The sequence below is a fragment of the Humulus lupulus genome, chromosome 4, assembly GCF_963169125.1.
Source record: "Humulus lupulus chromosome 4, drHumLupu1.1, whole genome shotgun sequence".
Taxonomy (NCBI): domain Eukaryota; kingdom Viridiplantae; phylum Streptophyta; class Magnoliopsida; order Rosales; family Cannabaceae; genus Humulus; species Humulus lupulus.
The window spans coordinates 1778599-1805184 of NC_084796.1; the positions used below are offsets into that span (position 1 = coordinate 1778599).

At 30.1% G+C, this 26586-nt stretch overlaps 2 protein-coding genes across 4 annotated transcripts; one reads left to right on the forward strand and one right to left on the reverse strand.

Moving 5' to 3' along the window:
* Positions 1–2342: 2342 nt before the first annotated feature.
* Positions 2343–5071, forward strand: LOC133829592 (cytochrome P450 CYP73A100-like). The gene is made up of 2 exons (XM_062259318.1): positions 2343–3258; positions 4153–5071. Exons 1-2 carry the CDS (start codon positions 2414–2416, stop codon positions 4886–4888), a joined length of 1581 nt encoding a protein of 526 aa, XP_062115302.1. The 5' UTR covers positions 2343–2413; the 3' UTR covers positions 4889–5071.
* A 209-nt stretch (positions 5072–5280) lies between these two features.
* Positions 5281–12139, reverse strand: LOC133829590 (auxin response factor 19-like). Of its 3 annotated transcripts, none has more exons than XM_062259315.1 (14): positions 11501–12139; positions 11015–11124; positions 10130–10228; positions 9975–10031; positions 9682–9837; positions 9517–9601; positions 9294–9384; positions 9039–9203; positions 8756–8878; positions 8492–8567; positions 8240–8378; positions 6291–8134; positions 5995–6185; positions 5281–5890 (listed from the first exon to the last, which is right to left on the reverse strand). In XM_062259315.1, exons 1-14 carry the CDS (start codon positions 11562–11564, stop codon positions 5752–5754), a joined length of 3339 nt encoding a protein of 1112 aa, XP_062115299.1. In that variant the 5' UTR covers positions 11565–12139; the 3' UTR covers positions 5281–5751. The 3 variants fall into 3 exon arrangements, with proteins under 3 accessions (XP_062115299.1, XP_062115298.1, XP_062115300.1); XM_062259314.1 differs by having other exon boundaries at positions 11015–11130; XM_062259316.1 differs by lacking the exon at positions 11501–12139 and having other exon boundaries at positions 10130–10241; positions 11015–11130.
* Between the last annotated feature and the right edge of the window lie 14447 nt (positions 12140–26586).

Consider the following 26586-nt stretch of genomic DNA (forward strand, 5'->3'; position numbering starts at 1 on the left):
TATTTAATTAAAACAAGATATTTGTTTGAAATTTATATGACATTAATATAAATTTAATAAAAATAATTAATAAATTCTATAAATAAAACTACAGAAACGTACATTGCAATTTATATATATATATATAGGGAAGTTCTTTGGTGCGGCATACGGAACGCCCGCACCTACGATTTTTAATATATATTTAATATATATTAGTTTATTATTATTATTGTTATCGTTACTGTTTTTAATATATATTTAATATATATTAGTTTAAGTTTTGTTGTAGTCAGATTTTAGTCAGATTGTAGTCAGATTTTATTGTATCAATTAGTCAATGTTTTGTATCAATTAGTCAGATTGTATTAATTAGTCCATGCTTCTATCTCAACTTTTTTTTTCTTTGATATATATGCTACACGTAAGTGAACCAAGTGCAAGTGGTTGTGGTCCCCATCCCCTGTTTTGCTTTCTTCTTCATTGTACTTTGTTTTTTCAAAGTTCAAACCAAAACCATTTTCTAATTAGAGAAACTGAATGAATGATTCTTTAATTCCGCTGCGTATACTGTAAGTATTCTATTTTTTTGTTTCTCTTTGAATTTAATTTTGGAAACATGTTTTAGGCTATCTCGTATTAATTTGTTTAATATTAGATATACATAAAAATAAATAAAGATCCTGTATAAGCTTTTTCCAACAACTGGCCTCAGAGACTTTGGTAATCTTTATTTTCATGCATGAACATGTTTAAAATTGGATTAAGTGATATATTTGAATAATTGGATGGTTTTTTCATGTTTTTATTAATATATTGATTTTATGTGAATTTTAGCAATTTTTAGATTATTTTGTTGTGTTTTCTATGCTATTAATTTTTATATATGTTTTACTTTGTATAAAACATGGTAAAAATGAATTAGAAAATAGTTTTGGTTTGAAATTTGAAAAAACAAAGTACAATGAAGAAGAAAGCATAACAGGGGACGGGGACCACAGCCACTTGCACTTGGTTCACTTAGGTGTAACATATATATCAAAGAAAAAAAAGTTGAGATAGAAGCATGGACTAATTAATACAATCTGACTAATTGATACAATAAAATCTGACTACAATCTGATTAAAATCTGACTACAACAAAACTTAAACTAATATATAATAATAAACTAATATATATTAAAAACCGTACAACACCCGCACCAAAGAACTTCCCAATATATATATATATATATATGTATATTTTAAGTGAAATCTACATTAGACTTTCTTTAGAAGACAAATAACAATTCAAGAGCCAAAGTACATACTCTTTTATTTGTTTATGAAAATCAAAATATCAAATTAAATGCATGATTTTCATATAGCAAAATTAAGAATAAAAGATGGTGAAAAATAATTACTTGGGAGGAACTATATTTTATTATGTATGTTTTTTTAAGTGTTAATACTCGTCTGAATTTTGTGCTAAATTAAGGTTTTTTTTTTTTTGACAATTAAGTTCTTTAAACAGTAAAAACCAATTCTTTCCTGTTGATTTTTTCAAAAAAAGAAAAAAAAAATCTAAGCTTTTTATGGACAATTCTGGTATTTTCTTTTTATATATTACACTTTTAAGTGTTTTTTTACACACCAATGTGTATAAAAAAAATTGAAAATCATCAAAAAAAATTAATTTAATTAATACTGTTAATAGAACTCAAAAAAAAAAAAAAAAAAAATTAATAACTGAATTGTCAAATAGTGAGTGAATATTAATAATCTTTTTATCATAATTTTTATTTAAAAAAAAAACTGTAATTCCAATTGTACTTTTTTTATTAACTAAATCATGGGGTAATTTTTTAGATGAGAAAAGCTGATATTATGACAATTAAATCCATCCAATAAAAGTGAATTCAAGCTTAATAACATTGATTGATATTATCCCTATTGAGCTAAAAGCTCACAACTCTATATTGTTGACTTTTGGAAGAAGTAACAATCTGACCATGACCATGAGAGTCTGACTATGTTCTGGTTCAAGGAACCATAGAGAGGTCTCCTTTGACCATAGATAACCAAACAATGGAAAAATACCCTCTTTTTGTTTTCATGTTAAAAAGGAAAAAAAAAACCACCAAAACATGTCTAATACTATTTCCTTTCCTCCTTTTCACCAACCAACTAATCCAAATTTGGTGACTATAATTTAATTTAATGAATATAAAGCTAAGTACTCAGCCTCCTCATCCTCCTACCTTGAAACTATTGCCCATTGGATTTTCTCAAAACCATTTGACACCCCCAAGCACTAGCCACCAACCCCCTCCAACTCCAACTCCAACACCCTTCATTGCCACTCTATATAAAGCCATTTCATTTCCCCTTGTTAATCTCAACTCTCACAATCTCTACTTCATTCCACAACTACTACAACAAACTAGAAAAGAACATGGCTTCCAAGGCAATCCTTTTCACTCTTCTTCTTGTTCTTGTTCCTACCATAACATCACTTGTCTCAACCAACACTAAGTTGCCCATCTTGCTAGCCATTCCTCTAATCTTGTTTGTGTTGCGAAACTCCTTTTCCAGGCGCTCCTCGAAAAACCTCCCTCCTGGGCCAGTTTCCCTCCCAATAGTGGGAAACTGGCTCCAGGTGGGAAATGATTTGAATCATCGCTTTCTCACCTCACTTTCTCAAACTTATGGCTCGGTCTTCCTCCTCAAACTCGGGTCCAAGAACTTGACAGTTGTCTCGGACCCTGAGCTCGCCAACCAAGTCCTCCATGCTCAAGGTGTCGAGTTTGGCTCTCGCCCTCGCAATGTTGTCTTTGACATATTCACTGGCGGCGGACAAGACATGGTCTTCACCGTCTACGGTGACCATTGGCGCAAGATGCGCAGAATCATGACGCTGCCGTTCTTCACTAACAAAGTTGTCCACTTTTATAGTGCTATGTGGGAGCGGGAAATGGACTTGGTTGTGGATGATCTTAGAAGAGATGAGAAGGTGAGAAGTGAAGGAATTGTGATCAGAAGGAGGCTGCAGCTGATGTTGTACAATATCATGTATGGAATGATGTTTGACACTAAGTTTGAGTCTCTTGATGACCCTTTGTTCATTGAAGCTACCAAGTTTAACTCTGAAAGAAGCAGATTGGCTCAGAGCTTTGAGTATAACTATGGTGATTTCATTCCTCTGCTGAGACCCTTCTTGAGAGGTTACTTGAATAAGTGCAAGGACTTGCAGAGTAGAAGGCTGGCCTTTTTCAACAACTACTATGTCAGCAAAAGAAGGTAAGAAGAACAATACATATATATATATATATATATACATACATAAATACACCACAGTCTCTTGCTTTTCTTCTATAGATTCCAAAAGGTGTTAAAAAAGTCATCTTTTACTATTCTAAAAAAAAAAGGGTACATCTCCAGATACTTAAGATGGATAAATATGTATCATGACTTATACTATGTATAGAATCTGTATGTGGACCTATATTAATCAATTTCTAGAATAGATAATCATACAAATCGCTCATTGCACATTGGGATTCCTTATGTTCATTTGTAGGTCTTTCATATATATCACAAGGCTTGTGATAATAAAAAAAAGATCGTTCAGGTCCGGTTGTAGAGTTAGAATGAACGAGAAACATAACAAATTAGAAATCGCTAACGGAATGAGAGGATAAATAATTAGGGAATCTTTTGGCCCTTTTGGGGATAGAGGGACTTGAACCCTCACGATTTTTAAAGTCGACGGATTTTCCTCTTACTATAAATTTCATTGTTGTCGATATTGACATGTGGAATGGGACTCTATCTTTATTGTCGTCCGATTAATCAAGTCTTAGTAAATGATTTGATTAATGAATATTCGATTCATTTTTCAACTTAGAATTGATTCACAACAATTCTTTCATTTTTCATGAAAATTCAAAGTAGTTGAATAGGCAGTTTGACCTAACGAAAACACTAAAGACAATAATAAAACTGAATAGGATTGTCAAACCCATATATTTATAGTAGACTTTACATCATTAAAGTCTATAATATTTGGAAAATTTCATAAGATATGAATTTGGGCAATGAGTTTTAATGCTGACCAATATTGAACATGTTTAGAATATTTGTTTTCTGAATTCTAACTCTAAATACTCATATCCATGCATTGTGTTGTTTTAGGGAGATTATGGCTGCAAATGGTGACAAGCACAAGATAAGCTGTGCTATTGACCACATATTAGATGCTGAGAAGAAAGGAGAGATCAGTAAAGAGAATGTCCTCTACATTGTGGAGAACATCAATGTTGCAGCCATAGAAACCACCTTATGGTCCATGGAATGGGCTATAGCTGAGTTGGTCAACAATCCAATGGTTCAAAGCAAAGTTCGAGAAGAGATCAGAACCGTCCTTAAAGGTGAAGCTGTAACAGAATCTAACCTGAATGAGTTGCCATATCTACAAGCTACTGTGAAGGAAACACTGAGGTTACACACTCCAATACCTCTTTTGGTACCCCATATGAATCTTGAAGAAGCTAAGCTAGGAGGCTACACCATTCCAAGAGAATCCAAGGTTGTGGTCAATGCTTGGTGGTTGGCTAACAACCCTGCATGGTGGAAGAAGCCAGAGGAGTTTCGACCAGAGCGGTTCTTGGAAGAGGAAGGTAGCACTGAGGCCGTGGCTGGAGGGAAAGCCGATTTTCGATTCTTGCCATTTGGTGTGGGTAGGAGAAGCTGCCCTGGTATCATACTTGCCTTGCCAATATTGGCTTCTGTTATTGCAAAGCTGGTTTCAAGCTTTGAAATGAAGGCTCCTAATGGAATGGATAAGGTTGATGTGAGTGAGAAAGGAGGACAGTTCAGCTTGCACATTGCAAACCATTCCACTGTTGTTTTCAATCCAATCAAGCCATGATTTTCACAGCTGAGTTATGTCCCTCAAAGGGCAAAACTGGTTCAGTTTCTGTTGTTTTACTTTTCTGTTAAATGTTTCCTTTGATCAGTATTCTTTTCTTCAACAAAAATAATTGTAATTCACACTGGTTCAAATATAAAAATTTGGACATTATAAATAACAAGAGATACTTTCAGTTTCAAAGATGTCTCCTTCGCATATATTTGATTTAGAGTTTTGTCTCCAACTCAATGAAGATGTAAAAAGTACAAGGAAAAGGATCAAGAATCTTGAACCTCAGCATCAAAGCACTTCATGTATGTTGTTTCTAATCTATACAACATGGAATAATACTAAAGCACAAAAATACAAATCTGATAATACAGTACACTGCCCTCCTAAACTCACAAGCATTTGGCTAACATAAATTAATTTCATTGAAGAAATCTACAAATTTACACTCGAAACTAGCACTTAAAAAAATTTATGCTCTTCTACTTTCTACAATGCACTTGAGTGGGACAACTTTAAAAATGACAAAAAGGAAAGAAAAACAACTAGAATTAGTATAATTCCCTTTTACAGTACAACAAGAAGACTAGTCAAAAATCCATAGCCAGCTCTAGGTGGAAACTTCCCTCTAGTTAGAACTTGTTTGCCTTGGAATCAGCAAGTCAGACGAGCATTCTGATTGTGAATCACCTCCTTTCGCTTGTGTTTTCAAAGAAAAAACATATTTTATCTGTTAACTTATCGTTCTTGATTTGTTTGCTCCTGCAACACCGATGACTGTATGATCCATCAGCGGCATTACAACATGCTGAAATAGGTCACAAGCGGTTCCAATGGAACCAGTCTCGCTCCAAAGAAGAAAGTTCTTAACTTTATGCATTCCCACCATCAGAACTGCTGCAAGCTTGATTTGGAAGTGGACCGCTGCCTCCGAAATCTCCATCCAAGCTCATTTGCTGGACTTCTTGTGGGGAGAGGATCTTAATGCAGCGAACACAGTTGACAAACTCCCTAAAATACACAACCAAACAATGTTAACTGCCAGTGCGAAACAAGAATAAATGTAAATTCAACCAATTGTACTGACAGATACAATGGAAATGAGAGAGACTTACTGCCAAGGGTCATCTCCAACCAGAAGAACATCCTTTTCATGATCCACATACACTAGTTTCCAGCCTACTCTCTGTCTATCCTCTAACTGTCCCTCGATACCAAATCTACGAGCAAGATCTTGTTTAAGCTCATCATAACCTGAATATCGAGTAATATCAATAGACCTTCCCACAGCTCCACGTTTGTAAACCTTTAAGAAGAAATTAGCAGTCAGAAACAAGAATAATTAACCTCAGTTAATGACAAACAAAAGATAGCTTTTTCTGTTGAAATATATACTAAGAATAAATCAAACCTTGGTATATGTTCGCATTCGTTGAAACTGCTGTGCTGGTGCCCACGGCCCCCTGTTCAAGAAGCTGCCATCATTGATTGTCGAGTCAATTGAGTTAAATGTCATATCAGGAACACCAAATGACTGGGAAACCATTGAAGACGAAAGTTCCTGTTGAGCATCTTTTGAATTTTCATAGTTGCTCAGCAGGTCTCCGGTTGAAAGATTATTTGGAAAATCTTTTCCTAACCCCACCAATTCCTTAGTCAATAAAGCATCAGGGTTCAAAGGCACCGGTAATTGGCCATCAATGGTATTATTCCCATAAGAAACATTGTTTCCTTGATTCGCCTGAACCTCCCTATCTTGACTAGCTTCTCTAAAAAGCATTGACTGCGTATTGAAAGTGAAATGATTGTTATTCTGCTGTAAATTCACATCATTCTGCGAAAGGCAAACTGAAGTTGTTGAAGATGATGTATCCAAGTAATCTGTTTGGGCAGCTCCATTTAGGTATGTGTGTGGGGTACAGATTCCTTGACTCTGACTTCTAGGGATGTTTAATGAAGGCTTAACTTCAGACTTTTGGTGGAAATCTTTAACAAAGTTAACATTGGATGACATTGTTTCCAAGCCACTAGGACTCAAGATAGTGGCAGCAGATTGAGCCATGTCTTCCACCATGACTGTACTTCGATGAACCCTACTGTTCATAACTGGTTGAACTCCATTTGAACAATTATTTGTAGAAGGAGATGTCGAACAAGATGGAACATCATCAGTTATCCCAGACTGCCCTGCTCCCACAACTCCTGTCACTGCACTGTTACCACCCGAAGAAACATGATTTGTTATTGAGTTTGGGGGATGTCCCATGTTCCCAGGCATTTCAGACAACATGCCATGTTGCTGATGTTGAAGCTTAGGTTGATGGGGTGTTTGAGAAAATCTTGTGTTGGTTTGATTGATGTTATTCTGAGTCAGTTGTTGTGTGATGTTTGGTTGAGGGAGCGAGTTTGTCACCATTTGTGGCATCTCCAATACTTGGCTGGGAGTAGAAGACCTGGAGAAACTCTGGGAGTCCAAAGTTTGCCTCTGCTGATCCTGGATTTGAGCATGTTGAGCAGGTGGATGCAGTGATGACTGTTGAGCTAAAATTGACTGTTGTTGTTGTTGGAGCTTATGTAACAACTGATAATGGAGCTGATTGTCTGACATATGTTGTAACTGGTTCATTTGATCAGGTAGTTGAGACTGCATTAGATTTTGTTGTTGGTTCTGGCTTGTAATTTGTTGCTGGTGCTGTGGATTTTGAGGGAGGTTTCTCTGAAGCTGATTGCTTTGCATGGAAGTTTGTTGCTGAAGCATATTGCTTGTTTGGACATGATTCTGAGATTGCATAATCTGTGCTTGAACTTGACTTGAAGGTACGGTTTGATTAACCATACCTTGTCTTTGTTGCCGGGTAACATCGTTCATTTGTTGTTGTTGTGGCTGTGTTTGCATAATGGATCCTAGAGAGTTCATTGTGGAAGGCAAATTCGGGAGTTGATCGTGTTGTTGTGCTTGTTGAGGTAGCCTTTGGGAACCGAACTGTAAGTTGTTTGCCTGAGATATTTGAGGTGCTGACAAGCCCAATTGCCGAGTAATATCGGCTCCAGGAAGATTTTGCATAGCTGAACCCGGAAAGGAATGCTGCATGTAATTTGGTTGCATGGAGTTGGCTAAGGCAGGGTTGTGCTGCATGTTCATCCACTGGACTAAGCTTAAGCCAGGAAAACCCTGGTTGTCCTTCATGCCAATATCATCTCCAAGCCAAGGCATTGTTCTCTTAAACAAGTTATCTATGTCGGAGGATTCGTCGTCTACAAAATAGATACCAAAGTTCATCATTTCTCATATCTCCACAAGTCCATGTTAATCAACATCAAAACAAAAATCAAAGAATGGTTATATTCTGAATCTCTTGCCTGGCATTCCCGGTTGCCTAGGACGTTTTGATCTGAAAAATGGAGGGGGGCAGATAAAAAATGGAGCTGTAACAGGTTCAATCTCCCAGATCGAGACCCTATTACGCCTTTCCCCAGCAGTTGATTCGTCCCAACCGACCTAATCAAGTATACGAAACAAATGCCGTTAGTATTCTACAATAATAATAAGAAAATTACTAATAACATCAAATGAAGAGAGGACAGAAGAAACAAGTTGCCCCATCAGCTAACCTGCAAATTACGCCATTGTGAATTCTTCCATCTAGCGGGATCAAGATCACTAATACCCGTGATTGTACCCATATACCTGCCAAAGGAATTCATTTTGCTTTCAGCCCAAAATTATCCTTATTCGTCAGTATTACAAAAAACATTGTTGAATTTTAGAAGGCAATATGTTAATTGAGATCCAAGAAAATCTAAAGCATAAACCAATGTCGGATTCTTTTGTCTGGCTATTATCAGAACAGGAATAAATACTCTAAGTATAGCTACCTTCTTGTTCCAGACTCTTCGGTTTCAAACATCATACGAAAACGCATGCCAAGTGATATTTGGTTTCCACACACTGCCTTGTAGTACTTGGCTAAAGGAATAACAAATTCTGATGGACTAGCCCTGCACATGCAAAGAAAAATTACACAGTTCAATTTGCAGCCTAATTATATTGCCCACTCAAACTGGTCAAAATGTAATAAGATATCAAAATTTGCATTCATGAAAAATTAGTAGGAATTTGAGTTTCTGAAAAGAAGAAAAAAAAATGTAGAATCCCAACCTAGGATTGTAGAACACCGTGAAGGGACTATTGTTGGCTGCAGCGTGAGCGGCAGCTGCCAGAATTCCAATATGCATACTGTCACTTGACAATACAGATGATGATAGGTTCGTCGGTTGCCTGTTGGCTCGTCTAATACCGAGAAGTAGATGTTGCTTTTCATCCCTGATCACAAAAAGTGAAGTTAAAGAGGTTTAAACAAAAGGCACTTTGCACTTCGTAAAGAATATATAACCTCAGTTCAGTTCATCATACCTGATAAATAGAACAGAGTCACCAGCAAAAAGCCTCTTTCCACTGACAAATAGACTCCATCCAGTTGTAAGCAAGTGGCGTTTCGGTTGTCCTAGACAAAGTGGGGAAAAAAAGTATTGACAGCAGAAATTTAGAAGCGAGATGACAAAATCCACACCCCTGAAAAACATGCACCCAAAAAGCCTAATTTGGAAGATTTTGTTGAGCTGAAAAGAGAACATACCCCGGTAGATATGGCGAAAGGTCCAAACATTATCATGCAAATCCCTGGCAACAAGTTCTTGAGCAGGTGGTTGCATCGAGAAATCCTTGTACAGAAAAAAAAAGAACAACATAAGAGTCTGCATTCATCGCGGGAAATCTCTAAATAACACCAACAACTACTTACAAGAGGTGGAAAAATCTTCTCTGCTGCACGACGGGGCACAGAGAAACCTCCATGAGTACTTGTATCACTTGCTGTCAGAGTTTTACAGAAAAACTCGGGTTGGGGTTTATTTGTCTTGAGAGCAAGGTCAGACCTCAGCAGTGCATCTTTATCGACCTGCAAACGAAAGAATTCTGAATTTGCATTACTTTCCAAACTCAAATGACAATCTTTATAAATTTATAAAGATACCAATCAATAACTTTTAGAAGACAACAAAACAAAGAATGACTTGGTTTAAATAAATTGCTTACGGTATGAACCGGTTGGAGTGTCATCTGAGCATATACTTCATCTGTTTCTGGGTCAGCCTAATAAAGAACAAACAAGAAATAAGATAAAATTCAATTAGAAACTATTCAAACTAATATGTGTCCAAGTGAAGATCAATATAAGAGGTTAGCCATACATGAAGGGTCACACTGTGAAGAAGGCACAATAGCTTGGATGGCAAATTTGGGTAGTTGGGGATTTGAGCATCTACATCTTTCTTCATAGATGCTGCAACCTGAGATTGAAAGCTTCAGTTATAAGACATGAGAAGACAGTTATAACTTAAAAAACCCCAAATTGTAAAACAAACAAACTTGTTAATATATAATCAATATCAATTATTATATTTAGTTACAAAATTAACAACTTTACTAAACTAGTCTCAAGATAATGAAGAAACAATATCAGCAAAATCAACAAATTTGTGATTTTTTTTCTTCTAAAAAAGACTTCATTTTGAAACTAGATGGGCATTGATTGTGAACAAACAAACTTGTTAATATATTATCAAACATTAAATATCATATATAGTCACAAAAAACTAACCGCTAATTTGGACAACAAAACTAACAACTTTATTAAACTAGTTTCAAACTCTAAACTGAAAATGAAGAAAAAATATCAGCAAAATCAACAAATTTGTGAATTTTTTTTTCTAAAAAAGACTTCATTTTGAATAAATTAGATGGGCATTGATTGTAAACAAACGAACTTGTTAATATATTATCAATATTAAATATCATATATAGTCTTGGACAACAAAACTAACAACTTTATTAAACTAGTTTCAAACTCTGAACTGAAAATGAAGAAAAAATATCAGCAAAATCAAACATACTATGGAGCTTGTGAAATTTTTTTCCCCTGAAAAAGACTTGATTTTGTAAAATATAGATGGGCATTGATTGAAAATCCCACCAACCCATGAAGCCAAAGAAAGGTTTTTAGATTTTAGTAGCATAAGAAAGTAGGGTTCATAAAGATAAAAGAGACAGTAGTAGCAGTAGTAAGCAGCACAGACCTGTTCACTGTGGCCTTGAGGAAAGTAGACCACGTGGGTCCCAGCCGGCGGTAAGTTCACCAGTGGCCCAGCGCACGCCTGCCATAATTCCGGGTTTATGCTCTTCTTCTCTGTTACTGCCACACGCGTCCACCACTTGTTTGTCAGAATGCTTTACCTTTCATTTCTTCACTTTCATTTATTCATTCATTCATTACCATTAACCCAATAACATCTTTTCCGTTTGTTTCCCGAGAAAACAGGCCCAAAAGAAAAATACAAAACTGAACTCCACAATTAAAACAAAGAAGAATCTTTATTCTCATAAATCTCAATTTAAAGTTGAGAGAGTCCGTACAAAAACTTACAACGATCGAAACAAAGCCAGTAAAGACAAATCCACTTAACTGTTTTACCCGATTCACCGGCTCTATCAAAGCTGTGATATATATATATAAACATATATATATAGAGAGAGAGAGAGAGGGAAGGAGAGAGGAATCTGACCTTCGCATGGATTAGGAGAAGCTGCCGCAGAGGCACCGCCAACACCGTTCGCCGGAGCCTTCATTGCTCGTTCCGGCGACTTTGACTTTAAAAAAAACACCGGAAAATGTCACTGACTCATCTCCTACGGCAACAAAAGTAGAAACCTTCACTGGAGCTCCTCCTCCGAGCTACCAGAACTCGCAATCAGATTGAAAAATAAGCCAGACCCAGATGCCAAAATCTCTCCTTTGAGCTCAGATCAGCTCACTGGTACAAAACCAATCGAAACTCATAAGAGAAACAGAAAAAAATCCCAAGACTTTGTGCGGATACGGGTCGAGTGAAGAAGAAATGGGAGGTGGTAGAGTTGACCCGGGTTGCAAGAATCCGGCGAGGTGACCGGAGACAGGTGCCGGAAGTTGTGGGGAGACAAGGGAGGCAGAAAAAAAGGAGTGTTTGCTGAGATATAGAGAGACCAAATGCTGAAACTTTGCCCCCTATCTTCCCCTACACTACCCAGACATACAATACATACAAATATAAAACCTGTTCTCTCTTTGCTTATGTATATTTGAGTCCTTCACCTTCTCCCTCCTCTCCTTCCCAATGAAAATGCCCTTTTCTTCTCTCTCTCTCTCCTCTTTCTCTCTCTCTCTATAAGTATAGTTTGACCTCTTGGGTTAAGTGGGGATAGAGATTGAAGGACTAGTAATAGTCTAGTCTAAACTCTCTCTCTCTTTCTCTCACTATTCATTGATTAACCAACCATGGTTACTTACTTTCTCTATCTTCTTAATCTCTTTTTTTATTTCCCAAATTACCCCTTCTCAATTTTCACACAAATTTGTCTAAAAATTGAATCTTTAATGAAGTTTTTCATTCTCTTTAGGTAGCTCTAGTGAGGCCTTATAATTATTAATTAAACTTCATAATGAAATGGCATGATGATGATGATGATGATGATGATGATATATAACATTCTAACCTTTTGTGTATAAAAAAGATCATAAATTTCAATACCAACTCTTTTAAGGAAATGTGAATTTGGTAATGTGTACTTGATCTACCCAAACTCAATCTTTTTAAATAATATATATTGGGTTTTTTTTGTCAAAATACTTATGCTCTAGCCTAATTTTAATAATTATTTGCAAAATAATATCTGATCATTTAAATAATTAGTCGAAAATTTAGACAAGTGGTCGAAAAATTCAAACAGTCAGTTGAAAATTTTAGATAACTGATCGAAAAATTTAGATAACTGGTCAAATTTTAGACAGAAATCATTATGTAAAAAATTATCAAAAGTAAACCAATCAATCGAAAATTTTAGACAACTAATCGAAAAATTTAAACAATTAGTCAAATTTTAAACATAAATCATTATATAAAAAATAATCAAAAGTATATAAATATATATATCATGAAAGCTATATTTTTTTTTTTTATAAAAGTATATATATTTATTTATAACATGTGCATCAAGCATACACATGAATCATCACTATGGTCCCCCCCCCCTAAGATGATGCATATAAGTATAACAATATTATTCCTCCACTAATACATTTTTTTATTACAAAATCAATGAGAGAAAGAAAATTCCCCATTCATTACAAAATCAAAAGTTGCAAGAATATTTGAAGCAATCAAATATAATAATTCCCCATTTTGTGAATTGATATTTAATCTCTTTTTTAGTCAACTATTAAATATTTTCATATCTTCATTTGGTGATTTGTGTAGTGTTAATAATGCTCATACTATATTATGTTTTATGTTTGTTGTATCTATTTTCTTTTTCCTTTATTTTTATATTAACAATTAGGTATATAACTATTTGAAATCATGTCCAGGGTTTAAATATTTTTATGTTTGTTGTAATTTGAAATTATACATATTTGATATTCTGGACGCAAATTTGAATAATAAAATTTTGTTAATATGACCAGATTGTCATCTGTTATATGTAATTAAATTTGAATTTGAAACTCATATAATTGAGGATAGTTTGGTTACTTCGATAAAATTTTATTAGTCAAAATTGAGTTAAGGATATCAAATATGTATGATTTCAAAATATCAAATGAACATTATTCAAAACATAAGTTAACATATATATATTTCGATAAAACATAAGGAATAAGTGAACATTTTTTCCAATTATATTTTTAGTACTTTTTTTACATACTAAGCATACACTTATAATTGATAATTTACTTTAGCTCAATATCTTGATTTTTGCAATTTTTCATATCATAAAAATTGGTCATTTGTCCCAAAAAAAAAAAAAGCATCTAAAATGAATCATAATTGCAAAATTAGATATTAAAAAATTTGGTTCCTTCCCTAGATACACCCTACACCAAACTCCAATATTAAAATTTATAGAATTTTTTGATGCAATTTAGATTCTCCTTTTTTCAATTGGATAGTCCAAAAAAACATATTTATGCACACAAAAAAAGTATGAGAAAAAGTTTTCAAAATGACAATGACTTTACAAATTTTTCATTCATAGAATGAAAGAAGGGTAATTTGGTAAATTTGTAGGGGTGCCGGACTTTACAAAGGCCACGTGGATGAATGTACTATACGGTCACCCCCACAATATTATTATGCTATTAATCATGATTAAATCCATTTATTAATTATTAATCATAACTAAGTGAAATTTAATTCAACGTTCAACAAAAAAAAAAGAGGCTTTTTATTTTTTTTATTTATTTATTACTTTTTTTATAAAAATAAATAAATAATAAAAATTGTAGATGACGTGGTCGACTATGTCGGCGGCTGTATTCATGACAGTGACAGCTCTGCCTTTCCACTTATTTGGACTTTTAGTGCTACTTTTTCACTAATTTTCATATATGCCCTTGACTTTTTTTATCTTTTTCATTTAAGCCCCTCTTTACTCAAACTATATCAGTTCACACCAATTTTTTATCACATTTTAATTAAACTTTATATTAATCACTTTCTACTATTGCTTAATAACTACTAAATTAAATATTTAACCTTAAGTAATTTAATTTACCCAAATCCTACGAAACTATATACAATTCTTCATTTCTACTTCCACGTTTAATATTAATATTATATATAAATAGTAATTTTTTTCTAACTTTACTTTTTTGGAATTTATTTTTAGGATTTTTTTCTTAAATACACATTTTTTTATTCTTTTTACGGTTTTTATTTTAAAAAAAATACGCACTCAGAGTTTTTAAAAATACAATTTTTAAAATTTTATAATTATGAAAATACGAATTTTAAGAAAAACAACTAAAACGAAACTTGAAAGCAATTTATTGGACTAACAAAAATAATATATATCATAACAACTAAACATTAATAAAAAAACATAAAAACAAAAAAACAAAAAAAAAGACAAAATCATAAAAATATAAAAATTTCTTTAAAATTGTAAAATTGAAGAAAACAAATGTTTGACCGTAAATATATAATTTTTTAGCGAAAATTAGTATTTTATGTAAAAATCTCTTACTTTTATAATAAAATTTTACAATTTTTATTTTTATGGTTGTGATGTCGGTGTATATTTAGTTATATTAATATATTCCAAATACAAAATTAGTTATTGAAAAAAAAAACTCTACTCTACCCTACATTTTTTTTATTATGAGTTGAAATATATATGTATAAGAAAAACTTTATGATAACTTTATAAATATATGAATTCAATTATGTTATTAATATTATTTTTAGAAGGCTCACAAAAAAGAGTTTGACACTTATTTATTTATATTTTGTTTGGAGTAGTTAAAGAACTCCACTAATAAAAGTTAAAATTAAAAAAGTGGCTAACTATTAGTGGATATTTTTTTGTTATTTTATTCATAAGAACTAATTACCTAACTCCAAATTCCCATTTTTTGGTACTTTTTTGGATTGTGGAATTCCCTATTTTATGCTTATTGGAAACAATTATAATAATAATGTGACAAAAAAATAAATAATAAATAGAATCTTCCAATAATGACTTACATTAGAACTACTATTATAGAATAATGTTTATATCATATGTGCCCTACTAAAAATATACTTGCCTAATACCTAGCTTAGCCATAATTAATTAATTCAAAATTTTTGTAATCTTCTTCTTGTATTATTATTTTTTTTTTGATAATATCTATTCTACCATGTTGAACAATTAGCATTTATATAATTTATTAAATAATTAAATTTGTTTATTTATTGATAGATGATTGCATATGATTTAAATGTTACAAACAACACATTAATTCATTTATAAATAAAATTATAATATTGTTTGATTTTATTTTTCTTTTTCAAATAATATCTTAATGAGTTCAATGGAACATTATGCTTGCATATTTTTAGCATAAATTAATTAAATATGAATGAATGTTAGGAATATTTTCATGATTTGTTCTTTAAAAAAGGAAAGTAGCCAAATATATATATCTTTTTTTATTTGTTGACATTTGAAAATGATATTTTTGGATATTTTTAGACAAAATTATTATTGAGATATCTTACAAATGTTTCTTTTTCACTATTTATTCTCTCTTTGAACAACAATCTTCTTTTCGAGTTTCTCTGTCTTGACATTCTCTTTTTAAATTCTCATCATTGTCGACAAAGTAATTTTTTTTTTATGATTTTTAATAATTTTTTTAAGTAATTTAATAGTTGGGATAATATTTTAAATAATTTTTTATATAAGTAAATAGTAATTAAAATATTTACTCTTTTCTATACTTAAATTAAAAAATTATTAAACTTTAAAATTTAACTTCAATAACAAATTAGAATTAAGTATAATTCTAAAAAAAATTAAAAAAACATGTAGTAATAATAAAATAAAATATAGGGGAATTCTCTTATAGGGCTTCACTTTAAGCTCTATCGATGAGGCTCTTAGTGTTCTCGACCCGTGAACAGTTTTCGGCGTGATTTTTTTATGACCGTGTATATTGTAGCTATTTAGAGCATCCTGCAAATTTTTAAAAAATTCCGAATAGTTTACAGTACTGAAAACTAAATTCAAACATGTTAGTGTACGCATAACTAATTTTTTATCCGTGTGGAAATCAACATATTTGAACCTAGTTTTCGGTACTGTAAACTATTCGAAATTTTCTGAAAATTTGCAGGATGCTCTAAATAGCTACAATATACACGGTCATAAAAAAATATCATGCCGAAAAATATTTATGGGTCGAGAAACACTAAGAGCCTCACCGATAAGACTTAAAGTGAAGCCTCTAAAGAATAATTGTCCTACAAATATATATAAATCTTCTTGTTTTGGTCTAAAAATATAAATAAAGAGAAATAGTAGAAAAATTATAACAAGTTAGTGGGGTGGTATATGCAATAATTTTTTTTATAGAATTATAAAAAATAAAAAATAAAAAGGTGATTGATTGAGTAGTTAGTTTTCAATGTTTGGGTTAGATTAGATTATTAATTTTTTTGAGTAAACATTATTAGAAATTAATAATTAATAAATAAATGAGTGGGTCCCACAAAAGAGAGCCGTGTTTCCTGGAAAGGTGCGTGGTAGGGCCCACTGCTCTGACCATACTCCAAAGCTTGCTTTTCCAATAAACCCATCCGACGTGGCACAATGAACGGTGGATGATGAGTTCAAAGACTTGTTAGGTTGGTATGATGAGGTTTGCTACTCTTTATTGTATTTATATTTAATTAAAATTAATAAAAAAGAAGAGAACTTATAAACTTCATTAACTAAAATTATTGAAAATTTTGATGGTGGGAGTTTAAAAAAAAAAGTCTTACTGGTGGGGTTTTGTTTTGTGTTATCAACTTGTGAAGAGTCTTCAGCGCGATTTTTTTATGATTGTGTATATTGTAGTTATTTAGAGCATCCTGCAAATTTTTAGAAAATTTTGAATAATTTACTGTACTGAAAACTAGTTTAAAAATAGGTTATTGCACGCGTGACTAATTTTTTTATACGCGTAGAAAATAGTTTGTTTGAGCCTAGTTTTCTGCACTGTAAATTATTCAGAATTTTCTGAAAATTTACAAGTGACTCTAAATAATTACAATATACACGATCATAAAAAAATCGCGACGAAAATAGTTCATGGGTCGGAAATACAAAAGAGCTCCTACCATAGAATACTCCAAAATTATTAATAAATTTTCCCGATTAAATAATTAATAGTTATTTAATTAATTAACATTTGCATGCCAAATTTTCTTAATATATGATTTGCTGGTAAATGTCACTCTTTATTTAGGATTTTTTGGTAAAATGATTTATTTTTTAAGTCATTTTGCACTCTGAATTAATTTTAATATTTTTTTACAAAATCGTCTTTGCATTCCAGTAGTTGGTCGAAATTTTTCAAACAGCTCGTCAAAATTTTTAGTCTGTTCGAAATTTTAGACAGATATCATTTTATAAAAAATTATCAAAATTATGTCAGAATACAAAATAACTATATGATTATTTTTATTAAAATATATATATAATTTATGTAAATATTGAGAGATTAATGGTCAAATAAACACTAATAATTCACATTTATTATTACGGGACTCTCTAGGCCAAAAATAATTATAATTAATAATTTTGATTAGATATAAGAGCAATTTGGAGAATAGTAATGTTATATTAGTTGGAATCAATTTAAAATGTTGTTATAATTGATATATATTTTCTAAGTGGTGATCATTAAATGTTATAATAAAAACTTTACATAAAATATTATGATGAACCTTAATCATGGCCCCCCTAATTCTTCTTTTTTTTCTTTAAATTTTATTTAATATTTAAAAAAAAACTAAACTAAAAAATATATTATTCTATGTACTGTCATAGTAAGAGTTTTTTTTGTTCTGTAGAACATAATTTACTAGTGGAGATACTTCAAGTAACTATATACAAATTCCTTAAATTTTGTAATATTACTCTGACAAAATATTCTTCAACAAATTCTTTGAGAGGGTTGAACAACTTACAATAAGAGGAACAAAAACACCATTATAAATAACAACAAATACAATCTAACATTGGTATAAACTTGGTAATATAAATATAATATAAATAATATACAAAATATATATAATGAAATAGTTTGAACCACAACCCTAACCAATAATATCTACACACATAATTCACACCGAATCATTAAACATACCTATAATCAAGGGATTAAACCTAATTGTACAAACATGCACATTATTATAAGAGTAGTCGGTGAAAATGACATCTTTTTTAAAATTATTTTGTATTTTGACATAGTTTTGATAATTTTTTGTATAAAATGATATCTGTTTGAAATTTCGACCAGCTGTTTAAAGTTTTTGACCAACTGTCTGGAGTGTCAAAGTCATTTTGCAAAAAATTATCAAAACTATGTCAAAATACAAAATAACTTAAAAAAAAAAAAGAGAAATTAGTGAAATGACATATTTTTTTAAGTGATTTTGCATTCTGGCATACTTTCGATAATTTTTTGCAAAATGACCTCTGTCTAAATTTTTCGACCGGCTGCTTTAATTTTTCGACCACCTGTCTAAATTTTCGACTAGCTGTCAAAATTATAAGAGACTATTTTGTAAAAAATTATTAAAACTAGACTAGAATACAAAATAACTTTAAAAAATATGTCATTTTACAAAAAAAAAACCCTAAAAAAAAGTCATTTTACCAATAGACGTGATTATAAACATACAAAATCTTTCTAAAAATATTAAGGGGAGAATCCATTAATATGTAAATAAATGAATTATTATTAGTTGTTCAAACAAAAATAAAAGAATTATTATTTCGTTATAATATATGGTATATTTATGATAATAATAATAATAATAATGAGTTGATAATTATGTAAAAATAATAAGAAGAGAGAGGAGCGTGCATGGAATGGAATCAGCTCAAATTCCGGCAATTATCAAGGACGCGCGGTTCCCCATGTACATGCACGCCAACACATTCACTCACCATACGTCGATTTCCACGTGTCATTCTCTAAGCATGCCACGTCATACAAATCATATCATATTATATTATTATTATTATTATTATTATTATGATTGAGATGGGACTAATATTGGAATTTAGTAACAAAGGGAGTTTTTATTTTTTTTTATATATAGTAACGTAAAGTAAGGGACAAGAGAAGAGAAATTGAATATGAGTTTGACCATGTATGTCCCCACATATCATATCTTCTATTATAATTATACCCTCCTTTCTTCTTCAAGATTTTTTTTTTTATTTTTACTATTAAACCCTTTCTTAATTTCTACTAATCATATTGCAAATTAAAACAAAAGATTAATTTATTTTAGGATGTTAATTTTAGATGAAAAGCCACACATTGTGGTTTCTTTAATTTGGAATAGTATCAATGCACGCGCGTGAAAAATAACATATTTGAACCTTGCTTTCGGTACTGTAAATTATTCGGAATTTTCGAAAAATTTACAGTATGTTCTAAATATCTATAATATACGCGGTCATAAAAAAATTAAAATGCACCTGAGAATTTGCCTATGTTATAATTTCTACGTCTATATAATTGCTTTAATTATAAATACTTTCCAAACAACAATAAAATTAATTAGAAGATTAATAGCAATGGTTTATATTTTTTTGTACCCTGTATTTTGTCTTATAATCTGTTTAGACTATATATTTTTATAAATTACTTTTTAAACACTGTATATTATAAAATAATTCAAATAAACTCGTTACAGGTCACTTAAAGTATTATCAATAATATGAGTGTCATTTTTCCTAAATATTTTGCTTCACTTATAAATTGATGCCAAATATTTTTTTTTTTATTTTAGTACATATTAAATATATTCGTATTAATAATATTATTAAAAGTAATTGAAGAATTCTAATTAGACTCTCTAATCCTCAATAAGGACATGAGAATTGTAATTATAATTATTCTTAAAAACTTAATTTTTTTTTATTTTAAATAAACATACACAACAAGCATTGAACATGTATTAAAAAAAATGTAATTAGAAAATTATGTAACTTTCAATCATATCCAAATAAAATTTATAGATTTCATGTCTAGATCATATCTAGATCATATCTATATTGTGTTGAGGTTAAATGAGAATTTGGATAGATATGAAAGAAGAATAAAAAGTCTAAATTTAGTCAAAATATAGAGATGGGAATAAATATATATATATAAGAACATATGTGTGTATATATATATATATGTGAATATGAATAAATAAGCACGAGTTTCAATAGTTTTGGTTGTTTTCTCATTGGCTTTATTTGGAGCTATAGGAGGAGTGGGTATCAATTTATTGGGATTAGTAAGTAGTGTGCCAAAAAATTATTCTTTTGTGTTTTTGCTTTTTGGATAAACCCAAAAGATTTCACAATCTATATCTCTATACATGATGAGTTGATAAGATTATATATTAATATTACTATTACATTAATATGAAAAGGTAGAAAAAAAAAGATATGGATTATGATGAGATGAGGAGATGAGATTGAATAACATTAATAATTTTGATATATATAAAGAGAGGTAATAATTAGTGATTTGATAATATTAATAATAAAATTAAAGTGTATATATATATATATAATCAAATCAAATCAATATATCACTACTCATTAGTCTTCACTATACGTACGCATGCATCAAATTATTATACACATATGATTATGTCAATATATATATGGTTAAATACTCAATTCACACCAAAATGTGTTATCGAAGTAAACAGTATCTTATATTTTTAATAATATTTATTTAATATTATATAATTTAAAATATTGTATATATTTGATATTTTGTACTTTGATCGATAAATTTTTATTAATATAACCAAACTGCCTTTAATTATTTAGGTTTCAAAATAAGTATTTAATATATATGGTTAAATACTCATTTCGTACGAAAGTATGTTATCGAAGTACATAGTATCTTATATTTTTAATAATACTTATTTAATATTCTGTAATTTAAAATATCGTATATATTTGATACTTTGTACTCAAATTTGATTGATAAGTTTTTATTAATATGACCAAACTGTCATCAATTATTTATGTTTCAAATTCAAATTTCATTACTTAATTACATATAATTTGTGGTAATTTGGTCATATTGATAAAATTTTATCGGTTATATTTTTAGTGTAGGATACCAAATATGTACTATTTCAAATTAGAGGGTACCACATGAATATTATTAAAAATAAAAAATATCAAGTTTATATTTCGATAAAATCCAAGGTGCTAAATGATTATATACCCATATATATATATATATATATATGCTTATGCGTAAAGTAGTATATAGTCTTAATAACTTTTATGTGATCACTACAAAATGCTTTTCTCACAATTTATGATGAATTAATAAGTAACTTCTTTTTCACTTTAATTATTTATTCAAAGCAATTACCCTAAACCATCTATATAAGAAAAATCGGTTCAATTAATATCAATAAAACTTGTACTTGTTTATATATATATATATATATACATACGATGGAGTTGGAGTTAATAAAAAGAGAGATAGCGATGTACAAACTTGCTTTTCATGTCATAAAATTTGATAATAAATTAGACAATTATTCTATATTTATGGACCACTATAGATATATATATATATATATGTATGTGTGTGTGTGATGAGGAGTAATAACTATATATACATGGAATTTTCAAGAACATATATGGTTGTATTAATTGAATTATCATAGATGCAAATATTAAATATCATCAATTGATATTAATTAATTGTTACTTAATTATTCAAATGTGAATTTAAAGCTATATCATCACAACTTGTTTTTTAATTAATTGTGGTGAGTTTTTTGTGTTCAAGCTGTATATACATGAACCCAAAACCCTTTCAATTGATCACTATTTGAAAAGTATATTATGTTAAATATCCATTAAAATTAACAAAAGTTAAAACCAATAATTTTTGTTATCTATACTTTTTATATAAAAGAGATATATCATGAGAAAACAAAATTTAGTAAATAAAAAAAATATCTATTGGAATAATAAATTACAAGAATGTGCTAATTAACTGATAATATATATTTTAAACAAACCAAAATTATTCCTAAATGTTATAATTTACTTAAATTCATTTTTCTTCATATATTTTTATTTAAACTTACTCTATCACATATCTCTTCTGTATAAAAAAAATGTGTAGATAACGAAAAATTATTGGTTTTAACAGTTTTTTATATTACCTTTAACAGAATATTCTTATATTTAACAGAATATTCATATATGTAACGGTAGATTATAAACATGACTTAAAATTAAATAAATAAATAATTAAACAAAGTAAAATATGATATTTTGAGATATTGACTTAAATTTAAATAAAATTAAATACGTAAATAATTAAAAAAATTAAAATAGGATATTTTTGAGATATTTTACAATGATAATTATTTAAAAATAATAAAACCATACATTTTATAACTTAAATAAAATTTAATTAAACTTAAACTTAAACTTCACATATTAAAATAATATTATATTAAACATATAATATAATATAATCTACTATCAACTAGAAATAAACTTAAATTTAAAATTAACGTATAATATTAATATTATATTAAACATTTAATATATAATTTCTTATTGTCACTATCAAATTCAAAAACTAGAACAACTTAAACAAAAATTAATTAATTAATTAATTAAAATAGTTGATGCATGTATACTACTTTACACTATGATTTTTTCTATTCTTATTTTATTTCTATTATTAATTTCTTTTTAAATATTATTGTAATTGTTGACTGTTTTTCAGCCAACGACGTGAGAACGTTAAAAACGATAAACCTTCAAGAGAATTTAAACGACACAGACAGTTTAATCAAGAAACGTAAATAACACATAAGATTTTATAGTGGTTCAGCCCCGATCAGTCAGTAATAGCCTAATCCACTTAGAGATTTTATTACTTTATTACACTCAATATCAGATGAACCAGTGTCAACTGAGTTTCTTCAGTGTAAATTTTCAGGAATACAAAAAGGGTTCTCTCAAGAAGACGCACTTTCTCTCTCTAGAAACTCAGACCAATTGTCAAATTGCCAAAAGTCCTTTTTCTGATCCCATTAACCCTCTATTTATAGGCTTGGGACCAGAAACTGATATCCCCTTAGGATCGGGATATTTTATTACTCATATTATATTTAAATTACACAAAATATTCAAAATACAACAGAATCCTCAATTTGAGCGAAGAATGAGGGATTCCCGCGCGTGCCTAGACCGATTCTTGCTGAAGCCGTTTCTGAGAATCTTGACTTAGTCCTTCTCTATCTGGTCGACCCATATCTCCTACTGACCACTCATGCAAGTGCTGGTCGGACACATGCATGCTGGACATATGCAAGTGCTGGTAGGACATACACTTGCTGGTAGGACATGCACTTGCTGGTAGGACATGTACATGTCTCTCCTCTAACATGGCACTCTCCTCTAGCATGCCATTTCTTTATTTGGACAACCATGCACTTGTTGTACATACGCATAAGGACCAGACCTTTGTCTCTCCTCGGACATGTGTCCGACCATGTCCTTAGCCTCTCCTCGGACCAAAGTCCGACCACGCCCCTTGGGCTCTCCTCGGATGCACTTAGCTTGGACGTGACACTTCTCAAGCAGTCAAAACTCTTCATCAGTCTACCGGGTCACTTTATCACAACTCTGAGGAGTCAATGTATTTATTGACTATTTAATGTGTCTTTTACAGACCATGTACTGCCACTTGTCACATTTATTGCCACGTCATCGATATCCAATTTTTGGGGATAACAGTAATTTATATATATATCATGTAGCCATGTAAATATATATTTATATCAATATTGTATTTAGATATCATATATGTATAGATTATTGATATAAATATTTATATATACTCTATAACTATAATTCATTCTATTATATATATATTTAAAAGAAAGTGAACCAGTTTTTATTAAAATTATAGATAATATTTTGCCTTAATTTTTTTAATACATTTATGTCATACATTATATTAAACATTTTTATTTATTTTTATGATATTGTTTATTTATTTAAAATTTATATGATAATGAAAAAATATAATAAAAATAAATACACACTACTACAAAAAAGGGCAATTGTGTCAGCATTTGTGGCAGTTGGGCACTGCCACAAATGCAGGGGCAATTGCGTCATAACGTACACTGACGGCGTTGAATGGGGTCATTTGCGTCAGTGGGCCACTGACGCGTTTGCGTTAGTGGCCCACTAACGGTAACGGCCTGTTTGCGTCAGTGGGGCACTGACGCAAACACCAAAGTAAAACGCGCAGTGGGCCACTGACGCAAATGACCCGTTCAGTAAATAAGCCCCATTTCGTCCCCGACAGAGCCATTACCCTAAAAACTTTCAGAGAAAAAATGAAGAGTTTCAGCGGCGCCCCATTCGATTTTCCCTCATTTTGGTAAGCTTTTTTCATTTTTTTTTTAAATTTTAATGTAAAAATAATGATGTATATATGTTTATGAAACTTATACATAGTTTTTATTTTAATATTTTGTATAGATTTTACATTTTTGAAGATTATTGTTGAAAACCCATAAACTTTCTTAGTTTTTTTGGGTTTTCTAATTCAATAACTCATATTGCTCAATTACCACAAATAAGTGCAATTTTATTAATTTTTATGATTTAAATTGAATTTTTGTGATTTTTTTTTATAAATTGATTATATTTCGGATTTTTTTTAATTTTTGGATAATTTTATATTAATAACTATGTAATTATTTTAGGTTTAATAATAAACATATTTACAACTTTAAAATTAAACAAACTACATTGATCCACAACAATATATATAACATTATTTATTTATTAGAAATTTATATATATGACAATTTGCTTCTATCTAGTATATATATATATAATTTCTGGATTATAGTACGAGAGATTTATAATTCATGAACTCAAATATATTTTTTTCCAATGTAGTCGAATTTCGAAAAAAATAAAGAGACATGCATGGCCCACAACAGTTGCTGCCACATGCAGATCGATGTATATATACTTCTAGTTAGTTCTTCTCTGCCAAACAGATTATAATATGTATATATATATTTATATATATAAATTATTAGGAGAGAACATGGTTCATCAGCTAAGAGTACAAATTATTAATATAAATATATACACACACTAGTATATATATATATATATACCAATGATTATAATATATATGGCATATGCCAATGAGATCATTTGCCCAATTTGGTCAAATTAATACAGATCCATATGTCAATGCCCGATCAATCATTCATAACACAAATGTTCATGTTATATAATAATTTATATATATATAAACTTATATACTCATATATATATGATCATACCCAAACATATATGTGGTTTAAAAATTCATCTAACCCATGTGCATGGAAGCCTAAACATTATCATTTTCCCCATCAAATACATATACATATATATAATATATATATATGCATTGTAATCTCTCTGAGCTGTATCAACAACATATATATTTGCAAGATATAATCTAATGAATCGATTTTTATTTTATACAAAAGGCCGGTGCTAGCTAATAATTATTGTGTGCATATATGGGAATATATATATATATAATCTAGTATATATATATATATATAAATCGTTATATATGCAATGGTGAAGATAGTCAGCACCATCCATCGATTTATGATATGCATAATAATTATGTTAAGAATGTGTGTGTATAATATATATAACTCTAAGAAATATATATTTTATTACGTTAATACTATATTAGGGTACTATTAAAAAAACAAATAATAATAATATGAATATATAATGAGTTATATGAAAGGAGAGGAAAGTGTACACGTACGTGCACAAATGTTTCCTTAAATGATATATATATATAATCATCTCTACCATAACAAATCATATAAATATATATATGTATATATACATGATGATCTATATGTATATTTATTCATATAGAGGCTAGAGTAGTAGTTGTGGTAGTAATATTATTGCATGCATGGCTAGGGTTGACAATGGTTTTTAATTTTGATGTTTTTTGAGAAAATATTATTAG